The 16,267-nt window shown below is 49.8% G+C and overlaps 1 protein-coding gene across 16 annotated transcripts in view; it reads left to right on the top strand.

Annotated features, from left to right (window-relative positions):
• The window catches only part of FARP1 (FERM, ARH/RhoGEF and pleckstrin domain protein 1), a 309,200-nt gene that overhangs the window by 282,841 nt on the left and 10,092 nt on the right, over window positions 1-16,267 (top strand). For all 16 annotated transcript variants that reach the window (XM_084982203.1, XM_084982197.1, XM_084982198.1 and 13 more), the window contains 2 exons: window positions 6,557-6,794; window positions 9,501-9,631. In XM_084982203.1, coding sequence (XP_084838329.1) covers window positions 6,557-6,794; window positions 9,501-9,631 — 369 coding nt within the window. The remainder of the gene's footprint in view (window positions 1-6,556; window positions 6,795-9,500; window positions 9,632-16,267) is intronic.

Consider the following 16,267-nt stretch of genomic DNA (forward strand, 5'->3'; position numbering starts at 1 on the left):
CGGCCACGAACACCGGCCTGATGCCATGGGTCTGCCTGTGGCCCAGCCCCCGGGGGAACCCTTCTGTCTCGTCTGGATAATGTTATTTGGAAGCAGAAAGGAACATTCGGTCACTCAGGGAGAAGAAGCACTTGCGGTACTTTTTTCCTTTCCAAAAGCTCTGTAGCCAAAACAACAGGTATTTCCTGTGCGTAAGTCTTTCCAAACTCATTTTTAAAAAATTATATAGGGGGTTCCCGTTGGGGCTCAGCGGAAACAAATCTGACTCGCATCTATGAGGATGTGGGTTCAATCCCTGGCCCCACTCAGTGGGTTAAGGATCAGCATTGTCATGAGCTGTGGCGTAGGTTGCAAACGTGGCTCGGATCCTGTGTTGCTGTGGCTGTGGTATAGACGGGCAGCTGCAGCTCTGATTCGACCCCAAGCTTAGGAACCTCCATATGCCGCAGGTGCGGTCTTAAAAAGACAAAAAAAAATAATTATGTAGATAAAACATTGGTTGACAGAGCATTTCGCTTTCAGTCAGTTGTTTTGGCTTCATGTGAGTGTGACAAACGCATTGGATTGGATACTATGCAGGAATTCCAGTCAAGGCCGTGACTTTAAGTCAGTTTATAGGGTAAGTGTATTTTTCACCGGAAGAGTGAAAGTCCACCCAGAGAAGTCAGTACATAGTGAACCAATATTCTGCCTCCCGTTCAAAATCAGCCCCGTCTCTGACATCTGAAAAAGTCATTTGTGCCTTTTCATTTTAATCCATTAATAATTCCTTTCATATGGAATGCTTTAATTCACACAATTTGTCTTTCAAATACACATACATCTATATTTGCAGTTTAAAGCAATCGTCCTGTATTTCAACCACCCAGAGCCTGTCCAGTAACCTTAACTAACAACTACGAGCAAGCTTGCAGCCCCCTAGAGAAGGCAGACTGCTTGTGCCGCCACCTTTTCAGTTTGTCCAACCACCCGTCTCTCCATCCACCATCCATCCAGTACTAGGCGAGCACCGGTCATGTCCAAGGCGTTAGGAGAATAAAAGTTATTATTGAGGTTTGAATTAATTCCTAAGAATCTGAGTCATTTGGTGCTTGACTTGTTCCATTAGAATTATATAATTCTAAGAGGAAACAGAAAAGATAGGATCTAACACTACTCAAGGGATTTCCTGTTTCCCTTGACAAAGATCAAGACATTATTTAATAGCTCCTGAGCTTATGGCGGGCTTTTTCATAGTATTTCAAAAAGCAACACTCCCCTCTTGGGGCCATGTCAGAGGGAGGCCCTGGAAGCCATCAGGACTGGAGAATCCTATGCAAAGAAAGCAAAGAATCACCTAAGGGGAGTTCCCGTCGTGGCACAGTGGTTAACGAATCCGACTAGGAACCATGAGGTTGCGGGTTCGGTCCCTGCCCTTGCTCAGTGGGTTAACGATCTGGCGTTGCCGTGAGCTGTGGTGTAGGTTGCAGACGCGGCTCGGATCCCGCGTTGCTGTGGTTCTGGCGTAGGCCGGTGGCTACAGCTCCAATTAGACCCCTAGCCTGGGAATCTCCATATGCCATGGGAGCGGCCCAAGAAATAGCAAAAAGACAAAAAAAAAAAAAAAAAAAAAAAAGAATCACCTAAGGTATTTCAGGACCGCAGTATTTTTAATGCCATAGAGTTGGGTGGGTGCACCAAACTCAGATGTAACAGTAACAGACATCTTTTCACTTTCCATAATGTTTTTTCTTTTTTTTTAGTGCTTTTTTTTTTTTTTTTTTTTTTTTTTTTTTCTTTTTAGGACCACACCCACAGCATATGGAAGTTCCCAGGCTAGGGGTCAAATCGGAGCTATGGCTACCAGCCTACACCACAGCCACAGCAAAGCAGGATCCAAGTCACATCTGAGACCTACACCACAACTCCCGGCAGTGCTGGATCCCTAACGCAGTGATGGAGGCCAAGGACTGAACCCATATGCTCATGGATACTAGTTGGACTCACTACCACTGAGCCACAACGGGAACTCCTAAAATGATTTTTATTTTTTATTTATTTATTGACTGCCATACGGAATTCCCAGGCCAGGGAGCAGATCTGAGCCCCATTGTCAGCCGACACTGCTGCTGCAATAACACAGGATCCTTAACCACTGCGCTGGACTGGGGAGCAAGACCCGCATCCCCTGTGCTCCAGAGACACCACCCATCCTGTTGTGCCGCAGCAGGAGCTCCTTTAGTGGCATTTTAGATTTATAGAAAAATTGAAAAGCAAATCTGGAGGTCCCACATCCTTGCCTCCCTGTTTCCCCCGCCACAGAATGTCACTGTCACCTAGTATTAACATCTTGCGTGGGCAGCGGTATAGTTGTTGCAACTGATGAGCCGATATTGATGCATTGTTATTAACAGAGTCCATAGGTTACGTTACGTCTCACCCTCGGTGTTGCACGTTCTCTGGGCTGTGCCGCGGGCATGATGTCACATATCCATCGGGACAGTGCTGCATAAAGAGGAATGACATTCCTCATTTTTCATTGTCCTCAAAATCCTCTGTGCGCCCCTCTCCGTCCCCCACCCCACCCCCCGGCGCCTGCTCATCTTTCTGTCTGCGCAGCCTTTTCCAGCATATTAGACCATTGCACTCGCCCAGTGTGTGACCTTTTCAGACTGGCTTTTGTCACTTGATAAAAATACCCTTTTTTCTCTCTTCTATAAGATGTGTCTGCTGCTGTGGTACTTCTCAGTCGTTCTGCTCATAGGAAGCTCTTTCTCCATGATCTGCACTTTTTCTTGGCCCAGTTTGGTTTTTACTTTTTTGTTTGTTTGGTTGGTTGGTTGGTTGGTTGGTTTTTTTAGGGCCACACCCACGGCATACGGAGGGTCCCAGGCTAGGGGTCCAATTGGAGCTGCAGCTCCTGGCCTGCAGCACAGCCACAGCAACGCCAGATCTGAGCCGCATCTGCGACCTACACCACAGCTCATGGCAACGCCAGATCCTTAACCCACTGAGCAAGGCCGGGGATCAAACCTGTGTCCTCATGGATACTAGTCGTGTTCATTAACTGCTGAGCCACAACGGAAACTCTGGTTTTTGCCTTTTTTCTCAGCGCTCTTTTCACCTAAGATGAACAGCCTTCCTGGGGGCCTCCCATCTGAGGCGTGGGCTCTGCCATGGGCTCTGGGGACAGCGGCAGACACCTGCCGGCTGAGTTCCCGCCCCCCTGGGGACCACCCTGAGTTCTCCTGTATCCCAGCCCTTGCTGTGTCCCCTAGGAGGGGGGCATATGAGAGCCATGCCTTCCTCTCCCTCACCCACACCTAAGACCTCCTCAAAACAGACCTGACCCCCGTCCCGGGGCAGCTCCTGCTCCTCAGTCTAGAGGAGCATCCAGGCAGCCTCCTGGCTGTGCTGGTGTTTCGGTTTGTGCCAGTCCACATGCATGTATAGCGTGGAGTTTTGTGCGCAGCAAAATGAAAATAGGTGGAGGAGCTCAGAGACTCTGGCAGCCTTTTGGAGAATTTCTTTTCTATTGTGGTGCTCATTGGTTTTAAAGAAGTTTTAGGAGTTCCTGTTGCAGTTCAGTGGATTAAAGGCCGATGTGGTCTCGTGGAGGTCACAGGTTCAATCCCTCGCCTCCTCCAGTGGGTTAAGGATGCAGTGTTGCCACAAGCTGTGGCATAGGTCACAGATGTGCCTTGGATCAGATCCCTGGCCCGGGAACTCCATATGCTGCAGGGAGGCCAAAAGGAAAAGAAAAAAAGAATTTTTAGAAAGGGTGGCGGGGAGCATCAGAAGGTTCTAGAGACGTGGAAGCCTAGGTGGGCTCTTCTGTCCAAAACACTTCCGGTGACGGCCAGCCTGCAGCATCTTTCCCTCACATGCTGCACCTGAGTGTTGACCTCAAACTCAGGGGCTCGCTTGGCACAGATGGCGCCAGTGCCCTTCAGCTGCCCCCGGACCCTCTACACAGGACCCAGGGAGCAGGGCCGGGGGCTCCAGCGCCCGCCTACACGTCAGAGGCACCCAGACGCTGATCTCTAGCCCAGGCTGTGAACCTCCTCCTGGAATCATCTGCCCAGATGCCCAAAGGCATTGCAGAATGCCCACAAGCCAAAGAGGCCATGTCTTTCATCATGACCCTTCACTCCTGGGCCCTGACCCCCCAGCCCCACCTCCTGCCCCCTCTCCTCCCTGAAGTCCAGCCACTTCACTCCGCCCGGCTCTCAGTGCTCTCCGGGGTGACTCACCCCACGGCCTCCTATCCATCAGTCCCCCGCCACAGCCCCCGAGCCATCATTTATCCTCTCCAACAGGCCCCAAACCTTCCTGGCCTCTCTGGTTTCGAGAACACTGTCCACACTCTAAACCGGACCAAGAAAGCTTCCCTAGATGATCTTTCTAGATCCCGCCCCGCCCCCCATCCTTCACCTTCTGCTCTGCACTCCAACGACCTTGAACCTGCCTCTCCGGGCACTCAGGGCCTTGCAAGACCCCTGCCCTGGTGGGGCGCATGCCTTGGTTCATTTGCTCGTCAACGCATTTGGGCAGCAACCTTCTATGGGCACCTACTGTGTATGGTGGATGGAGTGACAGGATAGGTCAAGGTCAACCAGGGGACTGCACCTGTGAAAACATGGCTTAGAGCTGCACACACACACGAGGGCGGCTAGAACTGCCGGAATCCAAGGAAACTCTGGCCTGTCCTGCTTGCACTGCGGCGCTACAGTTGGGCAAGCTGCGAGCATTAGGGGCGGCTGGTGAAGGGTGCATAGGACCCCCCCATGTGTCTGTCTACACCGCCACCTGTTAAAGGAAAGATCATCCTTTAAGTGCTTGTTAACGAGGATGGAGCAGACTTTATTCAGGACCATTGCAATAGGCGTGGGGACACTGGGCTTTCACGGTGGGCGAGAGAGAGGGGAGTCCACGCCCAGGGCAGCAGGGACGGGGGATCAACAGCCAGGGAGGGGGCGGGGCTCAGAGGATGGAAAGTGACTGAGGGGGCATCAGGGGTGAGGGGGATTCTGACAGGGTCCTTTGGCCGAGGACCAGTGGGGTGGTCAGACATGACCTGGGGGTTCTGGCGGAACCGACTAGTGGGGGTCTCTTTAGAACCGGATGGCACAGGAGTGCATAGACAGGCCTGGGAGAAGGTTCTGGAGCCTGATGACAGTCTGCTTAAGCAAAGGCTCATGGTCAGATCCCAAGAGAGAAGGACTGCGTCTCATTCCCACCCGCTCGCTGGGATCCAACAGAGCATGGCAGGTGCTCTGTTATCATATGAGTGAAGCAGGGGAGTTCAATGGCAATACATATTTTTAACAATATGGAATTTATGGAGTGGCCCTGGCCTGTATGTCATTCTTTGACATTTAGGAGAAAACCCCACGCCCCCTGAAGGAGCTCCTGTTCTTTTATTTCCCCTCAGTTTTGCCAGCCTCGTTTTTAAAAAGAACGTTACACCTCTGATGTTATATATTTTATGACCCCTGAGTGTTTGGAGCAGTGCTTTCATAGAGCTTTTTATTTCATCCCGAGAATTTAAATAGTGAAATATTAAAAACGTGAAATTAAGTACAGCACACAGTTCTGTGCCTCGTAGTGGCTGTTAGTGGAGGGGAATCTGAAAATTATGTGTGGCTGGTCACTTTGCTGTACAATTGAAGCTGGCACAGTGTGGTGGATTGACTATACTTCAATTTTTAAAATTCTCTTTTTGTGTCTTTTTTTTTTTTTTAAGGGCTGCACCCATGGCATATGGAGGTTCCCAAGCTACGGGTTGAATCAGCTATAACCTCCAGCTACACCACAGCAACGTGGGACCCAAGCCGCATCTGCACCCTATACCACAGCTCACAGCAATGGCGGATCTTTAACCCACTGAGTGGGGCCAGGGATTGAACCTGCATCTTCTTGGATACTAGTCAGATTTGTTTCCACTGAGCCACGATGAGAGCTCCCAAATTTAAAAATTCTTGTAGTAATTTAAAAAAAAAAAAAAAAAACATGAAATGAGTTCCCACTGTGGTGCCAGGGGTAAATGATACAGCTTGTCTCTGTGGCGGTGCAGTGGGATCAGGTGATGTTGCAGATGTGGCTCGGATTCAATCCCAAGAACTTCCATAAGCCCAGATTGTGGACAGAAAAGGGAGAAAAAAAATCAAAAAACAAAAAACCATGAAAGTAGGGAGTTTCCATCGTGGCTCAGTGTTTAATGAATCTGACCAGTATCCATGAGGCTGCAGGTTCGATCCCTGGCCTCACTCAGTGGGTTAAGGATCTAGCATTGCCGTGAGCTGTGGTGTAGGTCACAGATGCGGCTCAGATCTGTCGAGGCTGTGGCTGTGGCTGTGGCTGGCAGCTGTAGCTCTGATCAGACCCCTAGCCTGGGAACTTCCATGTGCCGCGGGTGCAGCCCTAAAAAGCAAAAAAAGCAAAACACAAAAAAACATGAAAGTAAATCAGCGAGATAAAAGAATGAAAGTGAGCTCTTCACTTCTGAGAGGCAGACCGGATGGACCACATGGTTGAGCAGGACTCTGCCCCCCCCGCCCCATCTTTCACCCCCCAGCAACTGGCAGCTCACCTGTGGAAGCACAGCGAGGCTCTGGAGGCGCTGGAGACCAGCATCAGGGGCTCCCGGCGGCTGGAGAGCTTGTGCCGGGACTTCGAGCTGCAGAAGGTGTGCTACCTGCCGCTCAACACCTTCCTCCTGCGCCCGCTGCACCGACTCATGCACTACAAGCAGGTCCTGGAGCGGCTGTGCAAGCACCACCCGCCCAGCCACGCGGACTTCAGGGACTGCCGAGGTGAGTGCGGGCTCGCGGGGACACTGTGGCCCCAGGGTTCATGGTCATGGGAGGCAGACAGGCTTTTTAGGACCTGGTCCAACATTTTCTTTTCCGTTCCCCTGCCTGCATTTTCTCCTTCCATCCTGGAGAATAGCGCAGAGAACCCCGGAGACGCTCCACTTAGCATCAGCCCCTTCCAGAGAGCTTTCCTCTCCCTTCGCAGTGGGACCTCACCACGTCTCCCTTGGGTGGGCCCCAGAAAACGGCACACGATAAACATTGCTGCCCATCGCTGCTCGGTATTCACAAGCTCACCCCATAAGCACTTCACCTGTCTTAACGCTTAATCTTCAGGAGAAGCCTACAAGACAGTGGTGAGCACATTTTATGTATAGGGGCTACTGAAACCAGAGAGGTTAAGGAACCTGCCCAGAGTCACACAGCAGGAAAGTAAATGATGGGTAACCTAAACCCAGATCCCAGGTTCTTGACCATCCTACCTACTGTGTCATGATGTTATGACCCCTGGTCCTTCACCCAGCACCGGGGCCAGGTACTCTGCCAGGTAGCTTTCTTGTATTAATACTTTTACTCTTTTTTTTTTTTTTTCACTCTAGGGCCACCCCCATGGCATATGGAGGTTCCCAGGCTAGGGATCGAATTGGAGCTACAGCTGCCGGCCTACACCACAGCCACAGCAATGCCAGATCTGAGCCGCATCTGCAACCTATACCACAGCTCACGGCAATGCTGGATCCTTAACCCACTGAGCAAGGCCAGGGATTGAACCCACAACCTCATGGTTCCTAGTTGGATTCATTTCCGCTGTGTCACAACGGGAACTTCAAGATGAGTTTTTTTATTCCAGACAAGAAACAGGTTCAGAAGGAGCAGAGGACCTGTGAGTGCTGGCACACAACCAGAGCTGGCATTCCAGGCCATTTTCCCCACTGCGCCATAACGTCGTGGTTTTGAGCTCCCGTCCTCTGTCTCGCGTTGTTGGTTAATGTCTGTGCTCCCTGGCCTGGCCTGCAGGCCCCTCGGGGGCCAGACCCTGAGGCCTGTGGCTGGGTCCCCAGCACTCAGAAGCCAGAATGCACCCTCCGTAGGTGGCTCCTGACAGATTACAGGATCTGCACGCCCACTGCTAGGTCAAGGCCTGTGCCTCTTGCCTAAAGTGTTATAAATTTAACCTGAGTTTGTAGAAAGACAATCCTAGATTTGGCCAAGTAGTTAAAACACGGCCAATTCACAGAAGGGGAACAGAAATGGCCCATGGTGTGGTTTTGTGTGGCTTGCTTGCTTGCTTGCTTGATTTATTTATTTGTTTATTTATTTATGTTGCTTTTTTAGGGTCACGCCTACAGCATATGGAAGGTCCCAGGCTAGGGGTTGAATTGGAGCTGCAGCTGCTGGTCTACACCACAGCCACAGCCACAGGGACAGCCTATACCACAGCTCATGGCAACGCCGGATCTTTAACCCACTGAGCGAAGCCAGGGATCAAACCCTCATCCTCAGGGATATTAGTTGAGTTTGTTACCCCTGAGCCATGACGGGAACTGCCAGAGAAAACTCTGTTCTTGACAGTTAAATGGTAAAGGTGTTTGTTACTCGCTAGGCGTGTCGGATGGCATCATGGAAACAGGCCGGGCAGATCAAGAAGTGTTTGAACCCGTATTTCCTGAACATGAGAGAAAGAGCTGAGCGAGGGTCCAAAACACCAGCCCCACACCCAGGGGCCGGGCTGCTGTCCTTTTTCTTCTTAGAGCCTCCACCCGCCCAGCCCCCTAAGCATCCGGTGCCCAGGAGTGGTTTAGTAGGGTGAACCGGCTGGTCGCGTCTGAGGACGGAGCAAGCTCTGGCTCTGTCACTGTGGCTGAGACGAGAAGCCAGGAAGCCTTTCATTGGCATCCCCCGGGAGAAAGCAAGAAAGAGGAAGGCTTCCTTGCCCCCGTCGAGGTGCCCGCAGTGTCCTGAAGAGGGACATGCAGTGGGCACGTGTTTCTTGCTGTCGCTTGTCAAAGGGACCGAAGTCCTCGGTGCCTGTGGATGTGCGGGCCACCCAAACAAACACCAGCTGGGCACTAGCTTCGGTTGCATACTGGATGCCCATGGGTATGGGGCACACGTGCCCACGTTGGGATTTTAGTTTTGCCCTTTTGGTTTTGCCCTTGTTCTGTGCCACCCTCTTGGCGAACACTGTGATGGCTGTAGAAGGCAGAGCTGGGGTGTGCTGGAAAGTTCGTGGCCCAAAGGTGTCACGCTATCCCTGAGACCCTTGGCCCGAAAGATCCCTCCGTTGCCCTAGGTTTGTCTGTGGCTTCTCTGTGCTCCTTCTGCCCTGTGCTTCCCTGGTAACGGGGAGCCGAGAAGAATCTCTGCCCTGGGGACAAAGTTCCAGCACGCTGACTCCCTTCTGGTCTCCTCTTTCTGCCCCCAAGGGATGCTGTCTACAGGAGAGCTGCATAGCCCTGGGCCTCGAAGGGGACAGTTGCCTTTTCAAGATGGTTTGGAGGAAACGAAAGCCAAGCAAATCCAAACATAAAGCCAGTCACCCCGTGTTTACAGTTGAGAAATAGCAGCATTTTCTCGAGAAGGGCGGCTTCTGACGTGGTTCAGTTCCGCACATACATCACCCTGGAGAGCTGAGCTTAAAGATGTGGGCAAAACACCCTGGGCTGCCATTAATGCTGTGGTTTGTGTGTCTCGTTGCTTCCTCAGCTGCTTTGGCAGAGATCACGGAGATGGTGGCACAGCTTCACGGTACGATGATCAAGATGGAGAATTTCCAGAAGCTGCATGAACTCAAGAAAGATTTGATTGGCGTCGACAATCTTGTGATTCCAGGACGGGTAAGCCGCTGCCGTGTTCTCTGTGTGCTTGGGCGTCAAGCCAGAAAGACAACGTTTAAGTGACTTAAATTTGAACCTTCTGAATATGGACGCTCCCAAGTGAAAATATCTTCCTTTGTCAAACGTGGCTTCCTTCCCCCTAAGGGGACAGTTGGGAAAATGCCTTGAACGTGGCAGTGTCCATTCAAAAATTTTGTGTTACAGGGAGAAAAATCAATCAATCCTTCAACCGCACACTCTGCTTTTTCTCCTTTATTGGTTGATATGCTTGCTTCCTTTTTCCCCACCACATTTTGAGAGGACTTGAGATGGTTTATTTTTTTAAAATGTAGGTAAATGAAAATGGAAGAGAAAAAATTATTTTGAAGAATTGAGTAAAATAGTGATAGGAAGCAGAAAAAAAGGTTAATGCATGGAAGTATGTTGTGACTTCCCATGTAAGTAGGAAAATAATTTTTTTTTTTTAGGAAATTATTTCCTAAAGATGCAATTAACATAATGTCATTTTAATTAAGAATTAAAATAATATTTTAGCCAGAACATGATTCTGGGAGAGATGCGAGTTCACTTATCCTATTAACCTTAACCTACCTATTAACCTTAACCTACCTATTAACCTTAACCTACCTACTAACCTTAACCTACCTACCCATGACACGCAAGGTCATTCACAGTGAAGGAGGACCTTGCTACCCAAACATCCTCCCTCCAAGCCAGGGGACATTTAAAAAATACAGGGTAGGGGAGTTCCCTTCATGGCTCAGCGGTTAACGAACTTGACTAGGATCCATGAGAATGTGGGTTCAATCCCTGGCCTTGCCCAGTGGGTTAAGGATCCGGCGTTGCTCTGAGCTGTGGTGTTGGTTGTAGACATGGCTCAGATCCCTCGTGGCTGTGACATAGGCCAGAGGCCACAGGTCAGATTCGACCCCTAGCCTGGGAACTTCCATAGGCCAAGGGTGTGGCTCTAAAAAGAAAAAGAGAAAGAAAAAATACAGGGTAGGAGTTCCCAGTGTGGCTTCGCAGAAATGAACCCAGCTAGTATCCATGAGGATGTGGGTTCAATCCCTGGCCTCCCTTGGTGGGTTAGGGATCTGGCGTTGAGGTGAGCTGTGGTGTAGGTCACAGACACGGTTCTGATCCTGCATTGCTGTGGCTGTGGCGTAGGCTGGCAGCTGTAGCTCCGATTCGACCCCTAGCCTGGGAACTTCCATGTGCTGTGGGTGTGGCCCTAAAAAACAAAAAGCAAACAAAGACAATAGCCTCCCTTTTCCCGCACTCTTCCTAGAAAGCAGTCCATCCCCAGGAATTAAAGATCCCATCAGCGCCACCTCTCCTTCTGCGGGAACGTCCTCGCACGGCTGCCCATCTCCCCCAGACCTCACCCAGGTTTAGGAGGGAATTTTAGCCTCTTTGATCTGCCGCATACCTGCCTTCATCTTCAGACAAGTGTCCTGTGTGTCGGGGGCTTCTAGTTTTAGACATGGAGCTGCCCTGGAAACATGAAATCTGAGAAACTCAGGGGAGATGAGGGAACTTTCCTCGCCTTTTGGTAGTTGGGTATTTGCGTCAGGAAGCCTAATTACAAAGCTGACCGGAGTGCCAGCAGTCCGAGGTGGTCAGAGAGTGATGTGCTCAATGCTGGGTGGAAATTAAAGCTGGGATTTGCTTTAGCTCTGCTGGCGAGGAAGTTCTGCCAGGGCGTCAGCACAGAACAATCCCGCTGAGCCATCCATGCGGAAGCCTTCGTAAAGCCTTGTGGAATCAATGTAATTTTCTCTTTAACTTTGGATGTGGTGCACTATTGAGCATGTTGAGCTACAGAGTAGACCAGAGCATTTGGAGAGAAGTTTTTATTTTGAGGAATAGTTTCCATGGTGCTATGAAAAGAGCAGCCAGCTGAAGTAAGTGGCCTTGGGCTCAATTTCCAGCTCCACCAGAGCTGGGATGGTTCACCTACTAGAATGTTCCTTCCCTTCTGTAACGTGGGGATCACACCTTCTCCATCACACCTCCTACGTAGGTCATATGGATCAAATGAGATGTAATGTGTAAAGCTAACACAGTGAATATGAATGACCTTTCTTTTTCCCACCTACACTTATTTGGAGAGACCAGTATAAGCTATTATGTGAATGAGCGCATAGCACGGTGCTGTAGAAGGCACCAGAATCATTTAGCCAGACATCGGCTCTGCCACCTGATGGACCACGTGATCCGGGCAAGTTCCTTACTCCTTTTGCACCTCCGTTTCCTTATGTGGAGAACGGGGGTGATATTATTGAATGTACAGCCTCGTAGGTGGACCTAATATAAGCCCCCAGCCCATGTCAGGCACACACCACGTGCTAAATAAAGGTCATTATCACTGGTGAAGGTCAAGTGGGAACTGCGGAGCTGGTTACGCACCGCAGACCCGCCTGACCTCCCCCTATTCGGTTCATCAACCTGCTTCATGGCCACTTCCTGTTTCAGGTCAACCCTGAAGGAAGTGGGAAGAAGGATGAGAGTCGCCCAGGGAGGCGAGTTCTAGGGTGGAGTGTCCCACACAGAGATACGAACTGATTATCTTTCATTTTAAATTATTGATGGAGCTCCTATCGTGGCTCAGGGATAATGAACCCAACTAGTATCCATGAGGATGTGGGTTCGATCCCTGGCCTCTCTCAGTGGGTTAAAGATCTGGCATTGCTGTGAGCTATGGTGTAGGTCTCAGACGCAGGTCCAATTTGTTCTTGCTATGCTGTCAGCTCCGACTGACTGCTAGCCTGGAAACTTCCATGTGATGCAGGTGTGGCTAAAATAAAATATTATCGAATATCCTGATGAGTGCAAAGCAGGCTCCCATATATTTCTCTACATGTGGAATTTGAAAAACTGAGATTTAAAGATGAGCAGTTATGTTAGGGTCCCGCTGTGTAATTCCTAACATAGCTTTTAGGCTTAATCCTGGCCCTCCTGCGGGGTCAGCCTGAGGTGGGGTCAGGTCCTTGAAGGCAGGATTTCTCCCTGAGGCAAAAGCGCAGCATACTGGGCCAGAGCCAGGCCCCCCAGCGTGTGTTTCTGTCCTAAGAATGTGCTGATTAAAGGAAGGTCATTATGATCGGAGGGTAGTGGGGGTTTGTTTGGTAAAGACTCAGAGGCCTGGGACTGTGTGAATTTCCTTCCAGAAGGAAGCAGCTTGAGCTTAAGGATATCAGGGACCTTTTCTTTGTCATGGTTTCATGGCTGGTTGGGTTTTTGTCTTTTTAGGGCTATACCCACGGCATGTGGAGGTTCCCAGGCTAGGGGTCGAATCAGAGCTATAGCTGCTGGTCTACACCACAGCCACAGCAAGAAGGGATCTGAGCCGCACCTGTGACGCCGGATCTTTAACCCGCTCAGTGAAGCCAGGCATTGAACCCTCATCCTCGTTGATAACTAGTCTGGTTCTTTGCTGCGCCACCACGGGAACTCCTGTTTCATGGTTTTTAAAACAAAAAAGATCATTCTGGGCAGGAGGCATTTTCTATATCCAGCCCTCAGACATTTTTCTGAGTCCACAGCCTTTCTGGGGATGTCCCATCTCCTCCTCACATCCCCAAGATTTGTTAAGAAAATGTACGTGTAACAATGTTACATGTTCGAGCTGGAACCAGGAGTGACAGCATGTGAGGGTCACCACTCCTCATTCTCTGAGCTCCTCCAACACCGTTTTCAATACCGAACTGTTGCTGTCTGCTTAGTGTCTGTCCCACGGACCAGCAAGTATTTGTTATGGTCACTTGTTGATCTCCGGAATGTGTCCGTTAAATCGCCAGCAGGTGTAGTCTTTGATCGACTTTTCATGAAGGACCGAAGAACAGGCCGCACAGCATCAAAATGAATGGGTTGAATCCCTATTCTTGGCTCGCTGGCCGCCCTGGTCACAGAACCTGTGTGTGGCGGGTGTTGGGGGCTCTATGGCCGGGTCACACGGGCCTCCAGGCCTCAGGGGCTGCAGACAACCTTTTAGTGTATGTCACGGTTTAATGAGTCAGGAAGAGGGCAGGACTTAGCCAGGTGATGCTCCAGCTTCATGTGGCACCGACAAGTCCCAGGTGGGCCAGGCAGGGCTGACACCTGGCAGGGATGGCTGGAGGCTGGGCTCAGTTGGGGCCGAGCAGCAGAGCCCCTAAGAGGCTTCCCCCGGCTGGGTTCCAGGTGGTCTCACTGCTTCTGGGCAGCTCAGGGTTCCCAGAGCTGGGATTCCCAGGGACAGAGCAGAGGCCACGTGTCGTTTTATGACCTAGTTTCGGAGATCACATAGCGTCACTTCCACACCCTATTTGTCAAATCGGTCACCAGTCCACCCACACCCAAGGTAAGGGGTCAGAGACTGGCCTTTATGGGGAGAACGTCAAAGAACTTGTAGCTGTGTCTGAAAAGCGGCTCTGTGGAAACAGAGTTGGGCAGATTCTTAATAATCAGTTAACCGTTGAATTTCCATCTGGCCCAGCAGTTCCACTCCTGGCCACATACCCAGAAGAACTGAAAATAGATGTTCAGGCAAGAAGATGAATGCTCAGAGCAGCACAGTAGCAGAAGGGAAACAACTCAAATGTCCAACAACAGTTGAGAGGATGGGGAGTTCCCGCTGGGGCATGAATCCAGTTAGTATCCACGTTGTATGCAGGTTCCATCCCTGGCCTCGCTCAGTGGGTCGGGGATCCCGTGTTGCCGTGAGCTGTGGTGTGTAGGTCACCAGCACACCTCGGATCCCAAGTTGCTTTGGCTGTGGTGTAGACCGGAAGCTGCAGCTCTGGTTCAACCCGTAGCCTGGGAACTTCCATATGCTGAGGGTGCAGCCCTAAAAAGCAAAAGAAACACAAAAAAACCCCAAAAAACCAAACAACAAAACCGTTGAGGGGATAAACAAAATGTAGTCGATCCATCCAGTGGAAGACGCAGCCCCAGGCGGTACCGGAGTCCTGGCACTCGCCACAACACAGACGAACCTTGAAAACATCCTGCTAAGCCAGTCACAGAAGGCCACATGTGGCATGTTTGAGGTATAGGAAATATCCAGAATAGGCAAATCCATAGACACCGAAAATAGACTGGGTGCCAGGGGTTGAGGAAGTGGGGAATGAGGAGTGACTGCTTCATGGGCATGGGGTTTCCTTTTTGGTGATGGAAAGTTCTAGACCTAGATGGGAGCGATGAATGCACACCGTGAACACACTAAAGGTCATGCAGGGTAAGTTTTGTGTGTATTTTACCACAGTTTCTTAAAATGAGAATTTCATGGGGTTGGTTTTTTTGTTTTGTTTTGTTTTTTGTGAAAGTGCCCCGAATGGTCCAGGGAAGAGTTTCGATTCAGGAGGAAGAGTTTCTGAAACGCATTAGCTTCTGGCTCTCTCATCCTAGAACACAGGTGTTAGTTTTCGAGAACCAGATTTTTTTTTTAATATACTGATTTTTTTTTCATTATAGTTGGTTTGCAGTGTTTTGTCAATTTCCTACTGTACAGCAAGGTGACCCAGTTACACATACATGTACACATTCTATTTTCTCCCATTATCATGCTCCATCATAAGTGACCAGACATAGTTCCCAGTGCTACACAGCAGGAGCTCATTGCTAATCCATTCCAAAGGCAGAAGTCTGCCTCTGTTAACCCCAAGCACCCCAACCATCCCACTCCGCGCCCTCCCCCTCACAACCACAAGTCTATACTCCAAGTCCATGATTTTCTTTTCTGTGGAAAGGTTCATTTGTGCTGTATATTAAATTCTAGATATAAGTGATACAATGTGGTATTTATCTTTCTCTGACTTACTTCACTCAGGATGAGAGTCTCTAGTTCCTCCATGTTGCTGCAAATGCCATTATGTTGTTCTTTTTATGGCTGAGTAGTATTCCATTGTGTATATATATATATACACACCACATCTTCCTAATCTAGTCATCTGTGGATGGACATTTGGGTTGTTTCCATGTCTTGGCTCTTGTGAATAGTGCTGCAATGAACATGCATGTGCATGTATCTTTTTCAAGGAAAGTTTTGTCCAGATGTATGCCCAAGAGTAGTCGCTGGGTCATGTGGTAGTTCTATGCATAGATTTCTAAGGTACCTCCATACTGTTTTCCATAGTGGCTGTTCCAGCTTATATTCCCACAGACAGTGGAGGAGGGTTCCCTTTTCTCCGCACCCCCTCCAGCATTTGTTATTTGTGGACTTATTAATGACAGCCATTCTGACTGGTGCGAGGTGGTTCCTTGTGGTAATTTTGATTTACATTTCTCTAATAATCAGTGACGCTGAGCATTTTTTCATGTGCTTGTTGGCCATCTGTATCTTCTTTGGAGGAAGAAGGCCTTTTGCCCATTTTTCATTGTTGGCTTTTTTGCTGTTGAGTCAGATTTTTTAAAAATCTTTTTAGGGCCATACCCACAGCACATAGAAGTTCCTAGGCTAGGGATCTCATCGGAACTATATCTGCAGACCTACCTATGCCAAGCCACAGCAACGCTGGATCTGAGCCACATCCGTGACCTACACCACGGCTCAAAGCAACACCAGATCCTTAAACCACTGAGCTAGGCCAGGGATTGAACCCACATCCTCATGGATACTAGTTGGGTTCTGTACCACTGAGACAGGATGGGAGCTCC

Source organism: Sus scrofa, chromosome 11 (genome assembly GCF_054392235.1).
Source record: "Sus scrofa isolate SSC_HxYL_T2T_F1_AM1 chromosome 11, Sscrofa_HxYL_maternal_Yorkshire_Landrace_v2.0, whole genome shotgun sequence".
Classification (NCBI taxonomy): domain Eukaryota; kingdom Metazoa; phylum Chordata; class Mammalia; order Artiodactyla; family Suidae; genus Sus; species Sus scrofa.